The 22,439-nt window shown below is 35.4% G+C and overlaps 1 protein-coding gene across 1 annotated transcript; it reads left to right on the top strand.

The window, feature by feature from the left end:
* The first annotated feature begins 12 nt into the window (after positions 1 to 12).
* LOC129255939 (endoplasmin-like) lies at positions 13 to 15,270 on the top strand. The gene is given in 19 exon segments (XM_064096297.1): positions 13 to 193; positions 1,562 to 1,664; positions 2,293 to 2,434; positions 3,376 to 3,492; positions 4,018 to 4,143; positions 4,573 to 4,772; positions 5,285 to 5,396; positions 6,175 to 6,250; positions 6,680 to 6,791; positions 7,423 to 7,612; positions 8,256 to 8,426; positions 9,212 to 9,293; positions 9,296 to 9,351; positions 9,353 to 9,454; positions 9,798 to 10,049; positions 11,222 to 11,358; positions 11,948 to 12,182; positions 12,975 to 13,097; positions 13,890 to 15,270. Coding segments are annotated over 19 exon segments (2,412 nt in total). The 5' UTR covers positions 13 to 141; the 3' UTR covers positions 13,914 to 15,270.
* Positions 15,271 to 22,439: the final 7,169 nt, after the last annotated feature.

Below are 22,439 nucleotides of genomic sequence, written 5' to 3'. Positions count from 1 at the left end.
TGGCCAACTTACACGTGTGTAGTAAATGCGAGTGAGTGAAATACACGTAATCGTTCATCAGCGAGCGACGAAAGAAAAGACTGAGGCTGTGCAGGTGTTCGTCATCATTTTGTGACATTTCTGTGTTTGGAGTCAGTCAAAATGGGGAAGAAATTTTGGCTTTTGGCTGTGATAGGTGTTCTGCTGTTTTCAGGTAAGCTATAATATGTAAGCATACTAGAGAATTTGATGTGACGGAAATGTTAAATCGAAACGACCCTTTTTTAAATGATTATTCGTTTAGTCCCATATCTATGTTTTTGTGTACGGACGGTACCGTAGACTGAGTGAGAGTACACTAAATAAAAAGTCACTATTTTCTGTTGTGACTGGCAACTTGTGTTGTGAGCTGATACAGGACTCGGATACATAGTCAAATTTTGTACAAATGTTTGTGAATGGATAGTATATTATTGTTTGTATTGAATGAATGTTGCTCTGTGTGTGGTTTTTGTGTCAATGGCCCAATCAAATGCCATTATTTTTTTTAATATTCAGAATAATTTTCTTGTATATTTGTCATGTTTGTAAGTTGTATTGCAATGGCTTTTTGCCTAGGCATTTTTGGGGCGCTTTGCCTTTGCCTTTGCTTCACAGTCATATTTTATGAATTTTTGTATACTATAAGACTCTAGAGAGTAGAGAGCATGAAGAATAAGACTGCTAAAATTTATTTTACTTTGCGCATGTAGGCCTAGTTTGTTTAACAACATCTTTTTAGTTTTACATACTTGTTGTAGCACCTAACGAGAAACGAATAACAATACAAATAGTCTAATATTTTTTTAAATTAGATATACTGATATTCAGAACTTTCCAAAATGATTATCAGAAATAAAATTAAAATTTAAAAAAAAAATCGAATTTTTATTGTGAAATTTTGGACAATATCTTTTATATATTATGGGTACAAATTTCGCCTCGATCTCGACGTTATCATTCAAATTATCAGTCAGACATTGCTTCACTTGACTGGCTTCGTCGTAATTTTGATATGGACTGAAGTTAGCAACCAAAACAGATTTGCCTGTGGCAGCTGACCCGTTTGTTCGCTGCATGTTCGCATGGTTTGGTCACTAACTTCAGTCCATATCAAAATTGCGGCGAAGCCAGTCAAGTGAAGCGATTTCTGATTGAGAATTTGAACGATGACGTCGAGATCAAAGCCGAAATACAGCCATTCCCGATCACGAAATTCTGGAAAAGCGGTGGGCAGATTGACCTTCAAATAAGATTGAGGGACTTGCTCTGATGATTTGCTCAAAAGGTGAAGTCGGCTGGTGCGAAGCTGCATTAGCACCCAAATTTACAGTATTATCAATTCTTATTGGACATATCAAACTCAATTGCAAATGTATCAGATAAGTATTGGATCTAATACTATTTTTTTATAAAAAAAAACCCAGATTTTTGGCATGCATAACACTGCATATACATGTATTTATTAGGACTGGATCTGGCTAATTGTGTGTCTCTGGTAATTAACTGAACTTTTCCTTTTTTTTTTTTTCTTTACATGCAGCATGTGCGTTAGCAGCAGAAGAAGATGAGGGAGATGCAATTGTAGAAGATGATGTTGGCAAGAGTCGTGATGGATCCAAAACTGATGATGAAGTTGTTGCCAGGTAAACATGGTTTTTCTTGCTCCTGTATCTGAATTAAGTGTCTCCTGAACTTTAAAGTCTGTAGAAAGATGTGATTAAATTTTATCATTTAAAATTTTCCAACAATGTAGTGGTCTTTCTAACAATGTAGTGATCATTTGTTTTTTTTCTTATTCATCTATTGGTTCTCTGAAAATTTGAAGTTTTCATTTCTAAATTTGGTACTGGTTATATTGTATAAAAAGGCCACTTGAATACTTATTTCACAATTATATGTTAAAAAGCTACAAAGAATGTTTTTATCCTAAAATTATCAGCCCATTTTATATGCTGTTTTCATTAACCTCCATACCACAAATGTTTTAGGATACACACATTCATGTAATAATAAATTTGAATTGTGAACAGTGCTTTGGGAGACAACTTATTAAGAGAGGTTGTAAATCTAATATCCATACATTAATTGGCTTTTTGACAGAGCATGAAACCAGAATTAAGCACAAGGAATGTGGGAGTATGAACAAATTTATAACAATATTTTGTTGAAAATCTCTACACATCAGGTATATATTGTCATAGTTGTCACCTTCTTTGTGATTTGCCCAAAAGATTTGTTTGACTTAACAGCAAGTACCTTTGTGTCTTTCAGAGAGGAGGAAGCAATCAAACTGGATGGACTGAATGTTGCTCAAATGAAGGAGTTGCGTGATTCGGCTGAAAAACACATATTCCAGGCCGAGGTCAACCGTATGATGAAACTCATCATTAATTCACTGTACAGGAACAAGGAGGTAGGTCACACCCCTAACCCCAGTCACACTGGCACACCCAACTCCAGACAGAAGGAAGCTATTATGTTATTACCAATGACATAACCTTTGGTCAGTTTAGAGTTTATCTCCTTGGTGTGACTGCAGCATCATTCTACATTAAGACCAGGGGCCCGTTTCATAAAGAGTTACAACTGTTGTAACTTTGCCATTATGGCAACTACCACGGTAACCTTGTTTTTGATTGGCTGCTGTTGCCATGGTAGTTTCCATAATGGCAAAGTTACAACAGTTGTAACTCTTAATGAAACGGGGCCCCTGAATAAAATAACATGTAGCTAAATCATGAATTTGGTGTCTCAATGCTTACTTTCTTACTCCAGGAATAAAAAAAACTTAATGGAATTGACTTTTGCATCATTTTGAAATAAAATTATATGTAGAATTGGTGTCTGTTTGGTCACGGGACATGTTTAGAATGGAGAATGAGATAATTACGCTGACCTGAAGAAAGGAGACGGGTTCTAACATCTATCTGTTTATCAAATTTTTGGACACTTGGCTGAAAGCAGAAGAGGTGGTACCAAACTTTGTGTAGAGATGTTTTTAATGAATTTCAATTCAAGGGTTTGGGGACAGTGATTAGAAGTGATTATATACCATGTGTGCCTATTATAACGAGGTAATAAATAACTTTTTACCACTTATCAAACAGAAGATAACACTAATCTATGTGATAGTATAAAACAACATTTGTTATCAAATTTAGCACCATATAAAGCACAATAAATATGTTAGCCATATAATTTATTTAAGATGTTTTTAGGAGTGCAGTCACCATTTATGTTAATTACGTGATTTTGTTCCCGCGAAACTTGACTTTACAATTACTTCTAAAATACAGATTAATTATTATCTGACAGCATTTGTTACGTTGATCGTTTTTATTCTATCTTTTGCAGATTTTCTTGCGTGAGTTGATCTCCAATGCCTCCGATGCCTTGGATAAAATCAGATTGACATCATTGACTGATAAATCAGCTTTAGATACAACAGAAGAACTCTCTATCAAGATAAAGGTAAGTTATTCTCACTGATTCCGTCTACATCAAGTAAGTAATTAGCTGTTTGAAATAGTTCACTTTGATTTCAATACTTCTCTAATTTTGATAAACAATAATGCAGATTACACAATAGAATTATGATACAGTACATTGAAAATTTTAGGGTTGTGCAATGCAAGAGATTTCTAATTCTCGCTCAAACATTTTTTAGTTTTACATTTAAGCGACTCATATGTATTGCTTTTTGGATACTTCATAGATAAGGTTGATGGTCTATTTTTATCATATGATAGGGTTTTTAGAAATATTGATATCCTTTGCCTTATGTTTGTGTGAAAGACTTCTTTTAGTTCTTTAGGAGATCACTGATTTTTTTTTTTTTTTTTTTTTTAAGGCTACACATGTACCAAGCTATTTTAACAAACCGTAAAGAGAGTAAAGTGAGCCCGTCCTTCTAGCATCTTATCAGTAATGCTCTTTTATGTTGAGTTATAATTGTAGTTTATCTTAGAAATGATTTATCTTGTTTTATTTCATCAGGCTGACAAAGATAATCACATGCTTCATGTCACTGATACCGGTGTGGGTATGACCAAGAATGACCTCATCAGCAACCTTGGAACGATCGCCAAATCAGGAACCAGCGAATTCTTTGAAAAACTTTCTGTAAGTTCTTCGACTTTGTTCAGTGTATGTTTAAGATCATGGGCAATTGCATAAAATATGTAGACATATGCCATAAAAAATCTGTCCCCCCAATAACTGACCTTGAAATGATTTGTGTCTCATTTTTAATAAAATCATATTAGAAATTCTTTCTGGAAAAGACCCGATGTGAAAATATAGACTTTTAAAACAGATGTAACCATGTGTGTAATCAGTGGTTGAAAACATCCTTTTGAAAATTTTTAAAGAGGAATCTATTTGAATAATGAAAATGTGAATTCATTTGATTCCTATAAAATTCCTTATTTACTTGAGGGATTCACAGAACAGATGTTTTTATTTGCAAAAGTAATGAGAGCCGCTGTTTACCAGATTTGCTTGTTGAAATAGTGTCGGCAAATATTGATCATGATCATCTCATTTCTCCAGGAAATGGATTCATCCGAAGCTACCGATCTGATTGGTCAGTTTGGTGTTGGTTTCTACTCGTCTTTCTTGGTTGCCGAGCGCGTTATCGTCACATCAAAACACAATGCTGATGAACAGTACATCTGGGAATCAGACTCTGCCGAGTTCAGCGTCAATAAGGACCCCCGTGGAGACACGCTCAAACGTGGAACTACCATCAGGTACATGAATGAAAAATCTGAGCTGGGTTAAAGACAAATGTGAAAGACAAATTGAGCTCAGGATTTTCTTGCTTAAATTTATTGTCCTCTAACATTGGATATCATCCCTTTCAATGTCATACTTGAAATATGGCGGCCAAATGACATCATAATATGAGAGGCCAATTAATTTATTCAGTAAGAAATGTGAAGAAACTAATGCTCAACACTCTTTCCATACTTTGATTTAATTCTTTCCCAATTTTAATATGTGAAAATTTTTATATGAATAGTGATATGTATTTAGACAAATCATGTTGTATAGGGGGTCTGGGGAACATTTCGTGAGAGAACTTGTCGGACGTTTTATCCGACAGTTACCATAGTAACATTTCTTCTCGGCCAATCAAAATCAAGGAAAGTTGTGAGATCTAACCACTTGTCGGGCAAAAATGTTGATGTACATAACTTGATAGAATCACTCTTCAGGTCATTGTTATTATCTTTCCCTTTTCTCTCACTTCCTCTTCCAGTCTTTTGCTGAAGGAGGAAGCCTATGATTTCTTAGAAGCAGACACCATTGAGAAACTTGTCAAGAAATACAGTCAGTTCATCAACTTCCCTATCTACCTGTGGGCAAGCAAGGTGAGCATGTCATTGTCGTTTTCTGCAAGTCTCATATGATTAAAAATCAGTGTACCTTTAGATGGCAAGAGTGTGTTGATAAATTGAATCAAGCATCAATCCATATAATTAAAAAAGGAATATTTGATAATCAATTTCAATGAAATTAACTTTTACATGGTGAAATTTGTTGTAGTGATTTGAATGTTAAACCACTGCATAAATTGATGACATGAGGCATTTCAAGCACAAATTTCATATTTGAGATTTTAGATTTTATATAATAGTGTATATATTTGTTTTATTTTTTGTGATATGTTTGATTCTATCTGACAATAAGTTTTAACTGTTAAAGTAAATATTTGGATCTACCATAACCTAAGGCTTTAAAGATAAATACCAGTTATGGTAACAATCTCAAAGTGAGAATCCATTAAAATGACCACCCAAGTGTTTGTATGTATAAATAAAAAAATATGTGCCAAATGGCTCTGGAAAAAATGTGTAATAGCCTAGAAATTAGCAACATGGAATTCCATAATATGTCGGGTATTATTCCAAACAATATTCATAATGTCCCACATATGCCTTTTTGTGTTCGTGATCATCAGAATTATCATTTTTCAGCTAAGATTTCAATATATTATAATTTACCAGAACTAGATCTATGATATGGTAGCATTTAAACTAAAATTTTAAAGAATTTCTCATGAAACAATTGTTTACTGCAATAACTTTCTTTTACCTTTAAAGGGCTCAAATCTAATGTTATATCATGAATCTTGTTTTCTATAAATAGACTGAGACAGTTGAAGAACCTATTGATGAAGATGAGGAAGAAGCTGCTGAAGAGGAAGAGAAGACAGAAGATGAAGGTGAGTTTTATTGCAACTAACTAAATTGTAACCAATAACAAGTTATGACAAACATCGGCCTTGAAAACCAAATCTCTATGGCATCTGTCATTAACAAGAATCATGAATGTGAATTGCTTGGACAGGACAAAATTTCTGATTACACCACTTTGAACTCATGGTTCTTATGGAATACATCTCCCAATTGATTTTTGATGGAAACAGAATGAAATAGAGAACAAGTAACATTTGTAAATTCAATCAATGAGATTGTTTGTTACATAACATTTGCATGTTGACACAAGTATGATTTTTTAGCCAAGTTGAACTGAACGGAAACACCCTCCCCGTGTAAGAATTGGTTGGACAGAGGCGATAATTTTGACTTATGGAAGGTTGATTCGTGGATGATATTCTAATTACCTGTAATGTTTTTATCATTTTGATTAGATGTTGAGGTAGAGGAGGAGACAGAAGAAGACAAACCAAAGACCAAGAAAGTTGAGAAGACCACATGGGACTGGAGATTGATGAATGAGAACAAACCCATCTGGACAAGAGCGTGAGTACATATCTTTTATAGGCTGATTCCCAGCGTAAGATATGCATGAGGGTGGTGGGCACTTTGCCATCATGGCAGCCTAAATCGCCCCTAAAATTACCCCAAAATGCATGCTTTGGGGTGACCGTTCTTTCTAGAATCGCCCAAGATCTGTCTCGGAAAATATTCAAGATTATTTGGAAAATCAATGTTACTGCCCTTGTGACATCTTAGTGTTCAGGTATCCTGCCTCAAATACTGAGCCATGTATTTTATCTCGATGATGAAATGGGATAGCTAAAAAATTTAAGTCATTAGGGTTATAATTGCATTATTTGTTACGCACCTGATGAAGATATGTATGAATGATGAAAAATAGATGCCTTAAATTGCTCACAGGGATGTTTTAGTTAAAACTGCATATCATATCATAGTTTCTTGTGACTACATAAAGTTTCCTGCCTTGGTGTTTCTACTCCTGCTTCAGACCCAAAGATATTCTTTTGAGGATAAGGAATTATATAGTTTTCTTATTAAATAAATCATACTCAAAGGATTCTTTTGAGAAAACAAAGTTAATACTAGTTGATTAATAGCTCACGATGGTGAGTGAAAATATATTCATAAAAGAAACCATACATGTCTACTACAGGCCCAAAGACATCACTGACGATGAATACGAGGAATTCTACAAATCTTTCACCAAAGAGAGCGAGGCACCCATGGCTAAGACTCATTTCTCGGCGGAAGGCGAGGTCACATTCAGGTCCATCCTCTTTCTCCCAACGAAGGCTCCAAACCAGATGTTCCAGGACTACGGCAAGAAGTTTGATAACATTAAGGTCAGTATTGATAACTCCGTTGTATGGTTGTGATAAATTACATTGTGTTTGTAATTCAACATTGACCTCTAGAATTTCTCTTAGAAAAACGAGTCGTAGTTACTCAAATAAGATTATCCAACTTAGCTTGATTGTAGAGAATATGTTTTTAGTCAGCACCTGAAAATTGAATTATCTCACCTGCTATGATTTTCTGTAAAAACATGAGAAAATGTGAATAAAACCAAATTAGCAGGCATGGATCCAGCTGGATTAGACAGCAGTTTTGAGAGGCCGACTATTGTGCAAAAACAATATGGCCTCTGAAATGGTATTTTGTTCAATCTGGCTAGATCCACCACTGTTGTTAGGACACTGTTTTGTATTAGATCATTGACATATGCCTTTATAGATTTCAATATGGTTTTTAGGGTCACAATGAGTATAAATTGTTATGATATTATTATCAGAAGAGGCGACTGAATTAGTTTGGGAGATTTCAAAATTTACAATGCAAAATCTGTTTCTTATCTCATGTGATGTCAACTCTTACTGTGGTAAACCTTTTTCTTCTTTTGGAACTATAGTCCAAACAAGTTCTGGATGAGACTCTGGCAAGTGTAGTGCAATGATTTCTAAAATGTTCAATTGATTTTCTAAACAGCTTTACGTGCGCCGTGTGTTCATCACCCATGACTTTGAAGACATGATGCCCAAGTATCTTAGCTTCATCAAGGGTGTGGTGGATTCTGATGATCTTCCTCTCAATGTATCCCGTGAAACACTCCAGCAGCATAAACTACTCAAGGTCATCAAGAAAAAACTTGTCAGGAAGGTGAATATCACTTCATAGATTTTAGCCTTTACGGTGAATAGTAAGGAATGTATAGAAAGCATGCATATACAAATTGTCTATGAGAGGCATTATTGCTCAAACGGCTATTTTGAATAAGAATAAGAACATAACCGAGAGAGGGCGCCATATGTAAATTCAAATCTGAAGGGCCGTATAATTGTCATTTTGAATTCTAATTGGTAAAAAATACATTCAATGACCACTACGCTTTTGTTATTGTAATGTTTGATGATACAAGATTAGAGTTCATAATACTTGGCCTTTACCAAAGCTGAAAACAGGTTCTAATGGAAAAGTCAATATTGAATTTAGCTAACCTATACCATACTACTTTGAGCCTCACCCTTGGTCTCAGTCTTGATGATTTGCAAAGGTAATTCGGTAGGGAGCTAATTAAAATACACAGTCATTCTGGGATTCATTTCTGTAAATTTTTCTTTTCTTTGAAATAAGCAATATTGTAACATCTTGTTAACATTTTAAAGAATTACAATGTTTTGGGGCACACAGAAGATTCAGATACAGCTCAAATAGGAATAACAATTCAAGAGCACAACAAATTTCAAGGCAATCATCCATAGCCTTGAATTATATATTCAAATGGTAAAAGAAAAAAGGAAAATATTTCAATAATGCACTAAGTCGACTCTATTATTGAATTGCGTAATGCCAGTTTCCACTTTTTGTGTACTGAGCCTATTGCACTTGGTAACGACCATAGTTTGTTATTATGATTCATATTTTGTGTGTTTTTTCTTTGACAGACCCTTGACATGCTGAAGAAGATGGACCCTGACGAATACCTGGAGAAGTTCTACAAGGAATACGGAGTCAACGTCAAGCTAGGAATCATCGAAGACCACAGCAACAGGTCCAGGCTGGCCAAACTTGTCAGGTTTTACTCCTCCAACTCTGACACTGAACTAACCAGTCTACAGGATTATCTGGAGCGGATGAAGGAGAAGCAAGAGGTCATCTATTTTGTTGCGGGAACGAGTAGGAAAGAGGTGAGAATCGATGACGAAGGAGGAATGTGGCTATACACATTCTATATACATTCTATAGAGGAAGAACCATGACATGGGAAATCAATTGATCGGTTCCCTTTTCCACATCCTCTCCATTGATGCCACTTTCTCATCCCTTTTTCCTCATCAAATCAGAAGTCTTGTGAATCTGCTTAGTACAAGAGAATACTATTTAGTTTAGCACTACTACATCCTTCATAATTTTGTCTCGATGTTCATGATTATGAGTGTTCCATGGTTTTAAAATGGCATCGATCATGTCATGGTGCAATAGAGATGTATTCAGCATAATCAGCAAATCTTTCTAATCTATCACCATTAGGTGGAATCTTCACCGTTTGTTGAGCGACTCCTGAAGAAGGGCTACGAGGTCCTCTACCTGACGGAGCCTGTCGACGAGTACTGTATCCAATCCTTGCCGGAGTTTGAGGGCAAGAAGTTCCAGAACGTTGCCAAGGAAGGACTGAAGATTGATGGAGAAGACTCAGAAGCTGCCAAGGAAAGGAGGGAGGAGATGGAGGCCAAATTTGAACCCCTTCTTAAATGGCTCAAAGACACAGCTTTGGGAGATGAGGTAGGATTCTAGTCAAATATATTTGGATGCATCAGATTTATCATTGGGTGTATGGAAAAACAATTTAGCACTCAGCTGCTGGCAAATTGCTGATAAGTTACAAAACAGGGAATGCATTTTAATTACAGACATTGACATTTTGATTAATGAAATTCATGTAATTGTTCAATTCTTCACTTACCCTTCATGGTAGAAAACATGGGTGTGAGAGTTCGGCGGTTTTTGTCTCACCTGCATAGCAGAGTGAGACTATAGGCGCCGCTTTTCCAACGGCGGCGGCGTCAACACCAAATCTTAACCGAAGGTTAAGTTTTTTAAATGACAGCATAACTTAGAAAGTATATGGACCTAGTTCATAAAACTTGGATATAAGGTTAATCAAGTATCATTGAACATCCTGCATGAGTTTCACGTCACATGACCAAGGTCAAAGGTCATTTAGGGTCAATGAACTTTGACCAAATTGGGGGTATCTGTTGAATTACCATCATAACTGAAAGTTTATGGATCTGATTCATGAAACTTGGACATAATAGTATTCAAGTATCACTGAACATCCTGTGCAAGTTTCAGGTCACATGATTAACGTCAAAGGTCATTTAGGGTCAATGAACTTTACCCAAATTGGGGGTATTTGTTGAATTACCATCATAACTTTAAAAGTATATTGGTTTAGTTCATAAACTTGGACATAAGAGTAATCAAGTATCACTGAACATCCTATGCAAGTTTCAGGTCACATGATCAAGGTCATGTAAGGTCAATGATCTTTGGCCATTTTAGAGGTAATTATTAGATTGCTGTCATAACTTTCAAAGTTTATAGTTATAGTGTATGAAATGTGGATATAGGGGTAATCAGGTATCACTGACAAGTTTTAGGTCACATGATCAAGGTCAAATGTCAATGAACGTAGTATTGTATCATTATATGAATGGTGTTTTTTCAAAGTCAGCACTGCTGCTATATTGAATCGCGTGATGCAGGTGAGACCGCCAGAGGCATTCCACTTGTTTTATTTTTTTCTCCGTACAAAATACAGGAGCATCTGTTATTTCAGCTTATCTTCGTTTGTGATCATATACACCTGTGATAAATGGGAGACATTTATGTCACATTGAGTCTTCTCTTTCATTTATTGATACTTTTTTTGTTCTTTTTGTTGGTTCTAGATCAAGGATGCCAAGCTTTCCAACCGCCTCAGTGACTCCCCTTGCGCCTTGGTTGCTAGTCAGTATGGCTGGTCAGGAAACATGGAACGCATCATGAAGGCACAGGCATACGCACAGGCTAACAATCCTAACACAGAGTGAGTTTAGCCTAGATGGTTTAACCCTCTCAATGCTGCTGATTGATTCTTTGTAATTGTTTTGTCAACACGATTAATCTCTATGGGTTAATTGATAATGATATCCTTCAGGTAGCTGTGATATTTCAGATACTTACAATTCAATGTATTGATTCATAAGAAGATTGATAATATCAGACATTTCAAGTGAACTGAAAAGACGGGTGACCTGCTTGGACTGCTTGGAAGTTTCACTGAGATTACACAGTATGCATTCTCATGCTTGAGTGAACCCCAAACTTCAAACCTTGTTTTCTCTTAATTTTTTTGCTCTTGCTGAATATCCTCTGCATTCAATCAAGTACTTGTAATGGTTATTGTTGGTCAATTTTAACATATTATATATCATTTTAAAAGCTCAGGAAATGAATTATCGAGCTCAATAAAAATCTCAATATTCATTTGGTTGACTTATTGTTGGTTTTGGGGTGACAGATCACATATTGTTGGTATCAGTATTGTCAATCATAAAAATGAAAAGATATACATACGAGACAGCGAGTTACGAAATTTGTCAATAATGGAAATTGGCATGTAATTATCTTGGTAGGTACTATGCCTCACAGAAGAAGACTCTTGAAGTGAACCCCAGACATCCCCTGATCAAGACACTCCTTGAGAAGGTTGAAGCAGATGCTGAAGACGAGACGGCAAAGGATCTCGCTGTGGTCATGTTTGAAACGGCTACCCTGCGATCAGGTTTTGTTCTTCCCGACTCGGCTGCATTCGCCGGCAGGATAGAAAGGATGCTGAAGATGAGTATGAACCTTGACCCCAATGAAAAGGTAAGTCATTTTGATAAGACCAGGGGGGTGTTTCACAAAGAATTAAGTATGACTTAAATTGCACTTTAATCCTGACGCGTACACGATATGCAACGCAGGATCTTATTGATCAATACACAGTAGTGCGCATCCTCATGGCATGATCTGACCAATGCGGTCATGCTTTTTATACCGCACGCAACTAGACATTTAAGGGCGACTCTAAGTCATACTTAAATCTTTGTGAAACACCCCCCAGTAATGATTGTAATCTAATCATAAACATAATTTAGAAAATAAGAAAAATATTCCAGGGGAGCGTTTCATCAACATTTTTGTCCCACAAGTTGTCAGATCTGACCACTTTCCTTGATTCTGATCGGCTGATTGTTACTATGGTAACTGTCAGATAATACGTCTGATAAGTCCTTTCATGAAACGCTCCCAAGGTACCAAGTTACCTCACCTGGGAAAAGTTTGGATAAAAGCAGATGAATGTCTTGAAGAATGATTTTCTGTAATCATTATAAAAAAAACAAAAGATCAAATGATTGAAAATTAAAGAGAGGTTTCAAAATTTCACGAGTTAATTTAGAAGGCCGATTATAAGATGTATGAAACATGATTATTCTTTTCCCTGGTCTATACATTGTGATTGGTGAATTATGTGATTTCGAACAGTTGCAGCCTTGTTGAGAAGACTTGCTATGAAATGAATAATATTATTGTTATGAGTGGAATAGTAGTGTTTGTACAATTCAGAAAATGAATTTTATGACAATAATCCTTATTATTGATATTGCTTTCAATTAGGTGGAAGAGGAACCAGAATATGAAGAGGAAGAAGCAGAGGAAGAGGAGGAGGATGAAGAGGAAGAATTATCAGATGACGATGAAGAATATGATGATACCCAGGAAGAAACAGGAGATGAAGATGTAAGTAACTCAAAAGTACAAATAATGCACATAAGCGCGTGCATGCAGGGCCAAATAATGAACAAGATTTGCAGGACAGAGTGCAGTATATCCATGTGGCAAGTCGAGCACATTATTCTGGTCCTCTATGCACATGTTACTGAATTCTAGATAATTCCAGACCATTTTGGATTCCATAGTACAATTCGCTGAATATCATGTGATCCTAGTTGGACCAATCAGATTACAGAACATTCTTGGGAGTTGTATAATACAGCTTTCCTCTGCATTAACGCCAAGCTCGTATAACCAATTACATCAAAAACACTTTATGTCCAAGTAATTCAGTCATAGTGGCTCACCTGATAGACTTATAGTGGAGATAATGGTCAAGGGGGGTTCAAACTCTCAACCTCATGACCCTTGAGCAAGTACCATTATATTATGTTGCTTTTGGCTGTTAGTGTTATTGAAGTACTATAAGCAGCTCTTGCACTGACCCAATTTATAAAATTAAACTTTGACCAGACCGTACACCAATTTGTCATACTGAGTAAACTCAGTAGGACCCCCAACAATACTGAAGGAAGAGTGGATCTCAAATCACTCTGTTAGAGTGAAACAAGATTTGAGAATAAATCATAATATCTGTAAATACATGCATTGCAAATGGTTCAGTATCCTTTAGTATTGATTATTATGAGAATTTTGAATAGAATTTTAAGGGACAAAATGAAGAGAAATACCGCTGACAAAGTTATTACATTGATTTTCACATCTTTTTGTTTGATTTATCTTGTGAAATGTTTACAGATTGAGACACACGACGAGCTCTGATGAGAGGGAACGCGAGTGAGACACCATTGTAGATACAGATTAGAGGTGTCACTGAGAGGACTAACTTATCATATGTATATCTGGACATCAAAATGCATTACTCACATGAAAGTAATAATGTGGGACTGTGACTGAAAAGAAGAGCTTGGAATGGAAATCATCAGAACTGTTCATTGCTCGATGGAGAACGTTTGTTGGAGCAGGAATCTGGTCGAGGGGCCCTTTTGCATGAGCGCTTGTTATCAGTGGCATGTTTCTCAGCACTGTTATAAACTACTGAAACCCTGACTTTTGATTGGCTAAAAATGAATTTACTGTTGCATTTTAGCTTTTGTTATTGATAATGAGTTCCTGCAACAGGGCCCAAATAACTGAGTTGTTCTGTATCTCAATTATCACAACATCTTTTTTTTCCTAGGCCAAATTATCACTTATAAAAAAACAAATATCTTTACCACCACCTTGTATGAATACAATGTTTAATTGAATTACTATTTGATTATAATTTGCAAAATTTGTTGCAAAATTTATGTATACAAGAGATTTTATGAAATTATGCATCCTACTACCAATTAGTAGTTCAGTGTTTTGCAATTTTGTAGATCACGTGTTCAATGTTCTTTGTCATCAGATTTTGTTCTTGTGAAAAAATAAAAAAAGATTTGTTTGGTTATGGACATTTCATCAATTTTATATTTATTTATTGATATCAAAATTCTCTTTGCACAACATTCACTATTTCTGGTAATATTTCTTAGAGGTAATTTCTAAGGCAGGTGTCTATTCATCTGAAAGAGTGTCAGCATTTTCTTCCCTCACTATTTTTTATGGGATTTGGCAATTTTGTAGGTGTTGAATTAAAACATCAAGGAATATAACATATTAATCAACTAATCATAGTGATATCTACAACTAATGCTAAACTGTCCTGGTGTATACTTAAGGTATCACATCATATTTTAGCTGTCGCCAAGATACAATTAATAAACTTTATATAATCTGCTTGCCATCTAGTCTTGTGTGCAAGTTAACAATGACAACGGAAGATAAATGGGCATTTGGAGCATACGTTTTTAAAACATTTTATGTTTTTATTGAAGAGTTAAGCTCTGGTGATATTTTGCCTAATCCCTTTTTTTTTTCTAGATTCAATTTTCAGCAACTATAAATTTGGGGATGTTTTCTTGCCGTTATTTTTCTCTCGATTGTCAAAAAACAAAGAGATCAAATATTACACTTTCTTACACGTACTTGTGGTACCTTATAACTCTGTGTTTTCTTGTGCAACACAAATCTAACACAAGCCATCTGTGGAAGGTGGAAATGAGTTTTCAATAAAATTGAAAAACAAAAACAATTTACTACTCTTTTATTCCTATTCAGTGTCTTTGTTTTTGTATTGTATAATTCCCTAAATTGTGCCTCAAACATGAATTAAATATTTTCTAAAACACCCTCACAGTCCCTTTGAAGACTAGTCTAGATCTGTACTGACCGCACAGAAACGTTGTAAGCGCAACAGAGGCCCTGTTACAATCAGTAATGTGGCAGGGATGCCTGTTGTTACAACAATGCATTTCTGACACATTGATATAAACGTTTTGACTTAACCATCCGAAAGGTGTGCCTGGGCTTACTGTTAGCACTCTATTAGGCTAACAACGTTTCTGTGTGGCCGGCACTGGACGTTAGTAGTTGTTTATTTAGAAAACCCCATTCATCCCGTAAGTGGGAGGTGTGTGTGTGTATATATATATATGGGTATCGGATAAAAGTTTACACTTATAAATAATCCTGTGAAATTATATATTTGTGATATCCTGAAGCATTGGTGCAGATCTCTAAGCAAAAGACGATATAACTGTCAAAAAATATTTTCGCTTGAGTGAGCACCACTTACTTGATAAGTTCGTGAAAAATCATTTGCGCAGAACTTGGAAATCATTATATCGATATAAGTAGACGTTAATCATGAAGAAAAAATGGACTTTAGCTAGGAAGAATGATTTGAAGATATCTTTCCTTGTTTCCTTGCCCCCAATACTTCATAGAGCGTCATTGCACCCCCCCCCCCTCCCCACACACCGAGACCATCGTGACGATATCTGCTTTACACGGAGCTGTTCACATGAAATGGCTTGGGCTTGATTTTCGTTTTGTTAATCATTGTCAAGCTCGGGAAAAGTATGGAGAAACAAGTATTAAATGAAATATGAATTTCAAACCCACTTTAAATAAAAACTGAATGAAAGAACTCTGGATATGAGAGGAAAAAAACATTAAATTGTCCTCAGATCCAGCTGGAACCAAAAAGGGGTAAAGGTTGCTTACTTCGGGTTAAAATGTTGATTTGGGTTGCAAAATTGTTACAAAATGTTTTAATGTCTTTGTTTTATTTCAATTGGCTAAAAATGAAAGAGAAATGTATGAGAAATGCTCTGCATGGTCAGTTTGTTTTCGCCTTTATTCTCTGACAAAGCGCAAAAATGAGCATCTCTGCGCAAACCAATTTCTGCGAGCTTTACAAAAATGGACAGCGCTCACTCAAGTGTAACATTCTTTCAAAATTGTTACTTTCATTTGATAGATGAGACCCAAACCCCAGAATATACACAAAATTATCCCCATGTATATTTTTCAATTCCCAGGAGTTTTTCAAAGTGTAAACTTTTATTGATATGCACTGTATATATATATATATATATATATATATGGGATGAGTGACTGTTGGGTTTTCGTAACAAATAATTATAAAGGTCAAGTATACCCCAGTTAAATGTTGATTTAAATCAATAGAGAAAAATCACACGAGTAAAACAGGAAAGTTATGACACCTTCAAGTGTCACTTATTTTTCATAAAACAGTTATGCCCAACTCAGTGATATGCAAATGAGAGAATCAATGATGTCCCCACTCACTATTTCTTTTGTTTTTTTATTGTTTGAATTCTACATTATTTCATTTTTACAGATTTGACGATGAGGGCCCACATGACTAAACCATATAGTTCTAAACAATGCTAAATCCAGGGAGGAATTAATCGTTTCACTTGAAAATGAGAAAATTAGAATATTTCATATAATGAAATACAATAGAAATAGTGAATGGATGACGCCATCAGTCTCACTTGCATACCTACCAGGATGAAATTAAGCGAAAGTTTAAAATGTCATAACTTTCTTATTTTACATCTGATTTTGATGAAATTTTCAGTTATATGCTTGTTGGATTTTTCTCTTTTTATTCAAATCAACTTTTTGTTGGGGTAGACGTGTCCTTTAATATCTTTATGTTCTATCCACTGGTTAATGATTTAAAGAATGGCTTAAAAATTATTTGCTTCTTTGCACACCCCATATGGGTAAGTTTGGGATCATTTTAACACTATGCTTAAGAAGCCCCCATATGATGGATTAATTAAAGGTGTAGACGTCCTCATAGCGTTACCATTATCTGAACTACAGTATTCAACAATTTCCATATAGCAGCTTTGTTGACTTTGCAAACAATTACCTAACTATAATAATTGAAGTAAAATCAGATTAAAACATTGAAAATTGGATGAGGAATAACAAAGTAATGAGGATTCCAAGTTTGGCATCCTTTCGGTGAAACATTTCTATGCATGTCTTCATGAATATACGATGCTGATGATCTGGTGCAGATCCAACCAAATTAGGAAAAAATAGGTTTGAGAGGCAGACTATTTTGAAGAAAAAAAATATGGCCCTTAAAATGGTATTGGTGATCCGCGCCTGATGTCATATCCCCTCTTATTTCTTTGTATTTCATTATATGAGATTAGATTAAATAAAATTCATCCCTTAATGATTTAAAAATGAGATTGACTACAACAATAATTATGATGTCATGTATTAAATGAGATAAGAAGAAAAAACGGGGAAATGACAGCATAGGCCCACTTAATGCATATTCAAGATGGCATGCATTATAAACTGTTATCACAAATTATTGCTGAACTGAAATGACTTTATAATATTAATCATTGATTGGCTTATTTGATGAAATAGATCCATAGGCCTACACTTTAACAAGTATAACCTAATTTTGTATCAACACGACTATACGATCACCCTTATTTTGTCATTATAGCCCTCAAAATGTCTGCTTGCAAAGCATAAAATCTTTCATCCTACGAAACCTAGTTCATATTTTAAGCAGTTCTTCTGCAAGGGTCATATATATACTCTCAATAAAGATTTGATAATCTAATCACTGCATTAAACTGTACTTTGAAAAGTGTAGTGGCCATAAGGGGCAGAAGCTGGGGGGAGGGGAGCTTGAGATATTTTTGACCTTGGTCATTTCAGTGCACGTTATCCTTGGTCAGAGAGCATTAGTAAAATGGCTGAGCCATGGGACTTTACATTTCTCCACATGGAAACTGAAGGGTGAAAAAGATTCAAAGCCGTATGGATAAAAAATAGCCATATTTAAAGTTTACATTTGTATTTCCGTTTTCATAGCGGATGTAGGTGAGGGCGAGGGCAAGGTCTATTAGAAAGTTAGATTCTTACAAAAAATTGATATTTCTTTGCGTCGGTGCAAGAACGCCCTTAGTAAAACATTCTTGCGCACCCTATCGGCGTAGAAACGCCCTTATGCATGCTGCTAAGGGCTTTCTTGCACCAATATGACGATTTCATCATGTTCAGAGGATCTGCGTACATTTCAATGTCCTGTCATTTAATCCATGAATGATTTAAAATCTTCTCATATGATAAGGTATTTTGCTCGTGCTGTTTCTGCAATGTTTTTTTGTAATTTTTGCAACTGAAAATAGTATGAAATCAAACAAGTTTGCATTCGCTCATGAAACGCATTACACATTTGTTCATCAAAAGGGACATTGTTCTGATGTGTGAGTTTTCAACACTTATTATTCATGCTTTTTTTTAACCACCTGGTTAATTACAGAGGCAGGTCAGAACACAATATATCGTTGGTGTCGAGCATGGGATCAAAGGAAAGCAGCTTGACCCTGCTCCTCTCCAACACTTCCCTGGTTTGAAAATTTCAGTACTCTGAAAATTGTAAATACGGAGTTTCCACAATCACCACATAGATGCTTTCTAAAATACAGAGAAACTTTTGTCAAAAGACCTTAAAATAGCCTTTGTCGAAACAGTGAATCAAAACATAAGTGGACAACGTCGTCCTGGACTCTGGACATATATGCAATTTTTTGTCTGGTCCAAATCCTCAGACGATCTGCTGTCCTGGTCCACCAACTTTTGACAAAATCATCTCAGCTGTGCATTGTGATTCGACTTGCAATTTCAAAGGAATTAGAAAGCGTCTGCATAGTGCTTGCGAAAAATTCCCCGATATACAATTCCTCAGTTAACCATTAACTTTCAAAATACAAATATCAAAATGAAAAGAATTGAAATGGTATATTAATGTAACTTACAGTTCTGGTAAAACAATGGTGCTACCAAAGCCTAGCCTGTGCTTCCTGAAATATGCTGCCTTGCTGTCCACAGGGAAAATAGCCATGTTTGCCTGTTATATATGCCTGGAACATTCACCTATGCCTGTGACTTCCGCTTCTACACACTCCAGATTCAGACAAAATCAGGAAGGTCCTAGATGCCAAAGTTATATCTGACAAAAACGCTCTCTTTCTCGAATCCAACCTATCTTTCTAGCTGAATAACAAACTCTTTACACTTCTCTGTATACTTTCAGCACTGTCCCTATACCAAAAATGGCCAATTAAAATTTCTTCTTTCCAGAACCTAATTAAAACCTCTTACAAATTACTTGCAGAATTCTTCTAAACCTAAATCCACAAAGTCAACTCCTCAATTGGACATTCCCTTCAGTCTTAATGCACTCAAACACAAAGGCAAACACCTGTTGTATTAGCAACCCTAGAATTGAATTTCCATACACTGAAATGCCATCTCACATACCTTTCCCTTTGATACTTACAAAGCCATACACACAAAAATGCACTTGACAGGACACAAGTGGAGTTAAAGAATTCCAGGTCCATTGTGACAGCATCAACACATTGAAAGAATTGAGCTGAAACACCCCAATTGTCAAAATAACCCTACACACTTAAAATGTTGGGCAAAATACTGTCCACTGTGTTGGGTAATGTATGTTGGTTAAAAAATATATACATATATATTCTGGGCAATTATTATCCAATGGAGCAAATCTATTACCTAATTATTAGTTTTTATTACCCAATTTGGACAGATTTTAACCAATAGTTATGTGGACAGTATGTTGCCCAGTGATGGTTAAAACTTGGGCCTTTTTTGCCCAACCTTTTTAAGAGTGTGGTAATCAGGGCCCCCAAGAAAAATAGTGCTTAGTCCACTGATGGGGTTACCCTGGGTAAACAAAACGAAATAAATAAATAAATAAATTCTGCTATGTCATTGCAAGCTCAGAATAACATCAGACTCAGAGATTACATTAGACTTAGATTAGAATAACATTAGACTGTTTGTCTTTTTAACATTAGACTCTCTACAAAATTCATATGTAGACTGTAATTCAGGAACCTTGCTACCCTAATTAACTTAAGAATCAATTAACTTATTATCTGTACAAACTCTAATCATTTTGTGTTTAATCAATTAGTTTGACTGCTCTCAATTCTCTAAACACAATGGACTTTTCTGTAATTTGGACCAGACCAATTCATTTGAAACTGATTTCCGTTGAGCTCCCAAGCTCTGCAACCAGAAACATATTGGAATCAGTGAAAGTAATTTGTGGAAGTGAATACTCAGTGACATATCAATTAAGTTTGACAATCTCATGTTTCCAGAATAATATCAACAATCTACTCTCTTTGGAGATATATTTCTTATCCCAGGACGAACTGATAAAAAAAAAAAAAAAAATCATGCTCTTCATTGTGATACTGTACCCACTACTGATACTAAAGAAATAATCTTTCCTATTAGTGAAGCTAACCATCTTGCCGATACTTGGTAAGTTAGTCTGTAAAATATTACCAGATTTAAGGAAATTGAAAAAAAAAAAAAAAATCTGAGAATATATAATGGCTTCTTACCATTCATAGCCTCCCTGAAAACATTAAACACTGCTTGACCTCTGAAACTTTCAAACAATACCTTAAAACATTTCTCTTCAATTCTTCTTAATTTCTTTTATAATTTCCTAAAAAGCACCTTGAGCACTCGACAGAGTGGATTTGGCACGATACAAGTCTAATTATTATCATTATTATTCAAATTTAATGGAGGCCATCACAAATGTTTATTCACAAAACCTAGAACAAGAATTAACCTCAGAAACTCAAAGTTGATAAATGATATGTGTAGACGGATTTTTACTGCATGAGCATTGGATATGATAGCCTCTGCTACAAATTCAAGAAGGGCCAATAAATGCAGACTTATTGTTGTGGAAATGCACCACTAACGGAGTACTGATAAACGGGGACTTTTTTCCTTGTCTTATATACTTTGAAACAGAGGGTCGTGGGTTCAAATCCCAGCCATGGCGTAGTTTCCTTCAGCAAGAAATTAATCCACATTGTGCTGCACTCAACCCAGGTGAGGTGAATGGGTACCTGGCAGGAATTTATTCCTTGAAATGCCGAGCGCGTAAAAGTGGCTTGAGCTACAGCCGCGGTAATAATATATAAGTCCTTTGGAAGCGCATAGAGACGTTATTCATGTGTTATGCGCTATACAAGAACTGACTATTATTATTATACTTCAATAATTGAGTTGGGTACTCTTATATTTTTTCAATATTGAATAGATGCTTGCAATCTACACTCCCGTCCCTATCCTACCCTTGGATGTTATTTTCCTCTCCAAGATTACCCATGACCAATAGACAGGAGGAAAATTAAACAAGAAGCAATCTATCTGAAAACGAGACGACAATCTAATCAACTGTCTGCTGCGTCTGGTGTGGTAAAAAATTATCAATAAAGCTACTTTCTTCCACATCTTATTATGTACAAGCAGAGCTGTTCATTCAACCTGACAAGACTTTTCATGCTCTTCTGAGAAAATACATCAAACAAACTTTACTCTAATAGAGCCAAGTTATTTAGACCCATCTCACAGCTGGAGGGATACAGATTTTGCTCCCTGAAGATCTTGGATGTCCATCTTGTGTTCGCAACGAAAAATTGGCACACACATCACTCATGGCATAATTTAGAAAAATGTTTTCATTATTTATGCTGATTCATGCAAAAATCAAATGCATGTTCTAATTAAAATCAAGGGCAAATATTTTCTTGATGGCATTCTGATCAAATTTTCTTTAAAATCTTTTTATGTATTTCTTTGTTTTTCAACACAATGAAACCCTCCGTGACACCATTTCGATCATAAATGAAAATCAATCATTCCGTCATTCCTTCCTCTCTCCTTTCAATTCCACTCTTTGCCACTTTTCTCAATATCCTTCTTTTTTACATTCATCTGCATCAGTTTTCTCCACTGGAAATAATAATATGAGATAGGAAAACAAATCATATTCAGACATAATAA

Source organism: Lytechinus pictus, chromosome 3, assembly GCF_037042905.1.
Source record: "Lytechinus pictus isolate F3 Inbred chromosome 3, Lp3.0, whole genome shotgun sequence".
NCBI classification, from domain to species: domain Eukaryota; kingdom Metazoa; phylum Echinodermata; class Echinoidea; order Temnopleuroida; family Toxopneustidae; genus Lytechinus; species Lytechinus pictus.
Note: the sequence above shows the minus strand (reverse complement) of the source record. Positions and strands in the feature narration are given on the sequence as shown.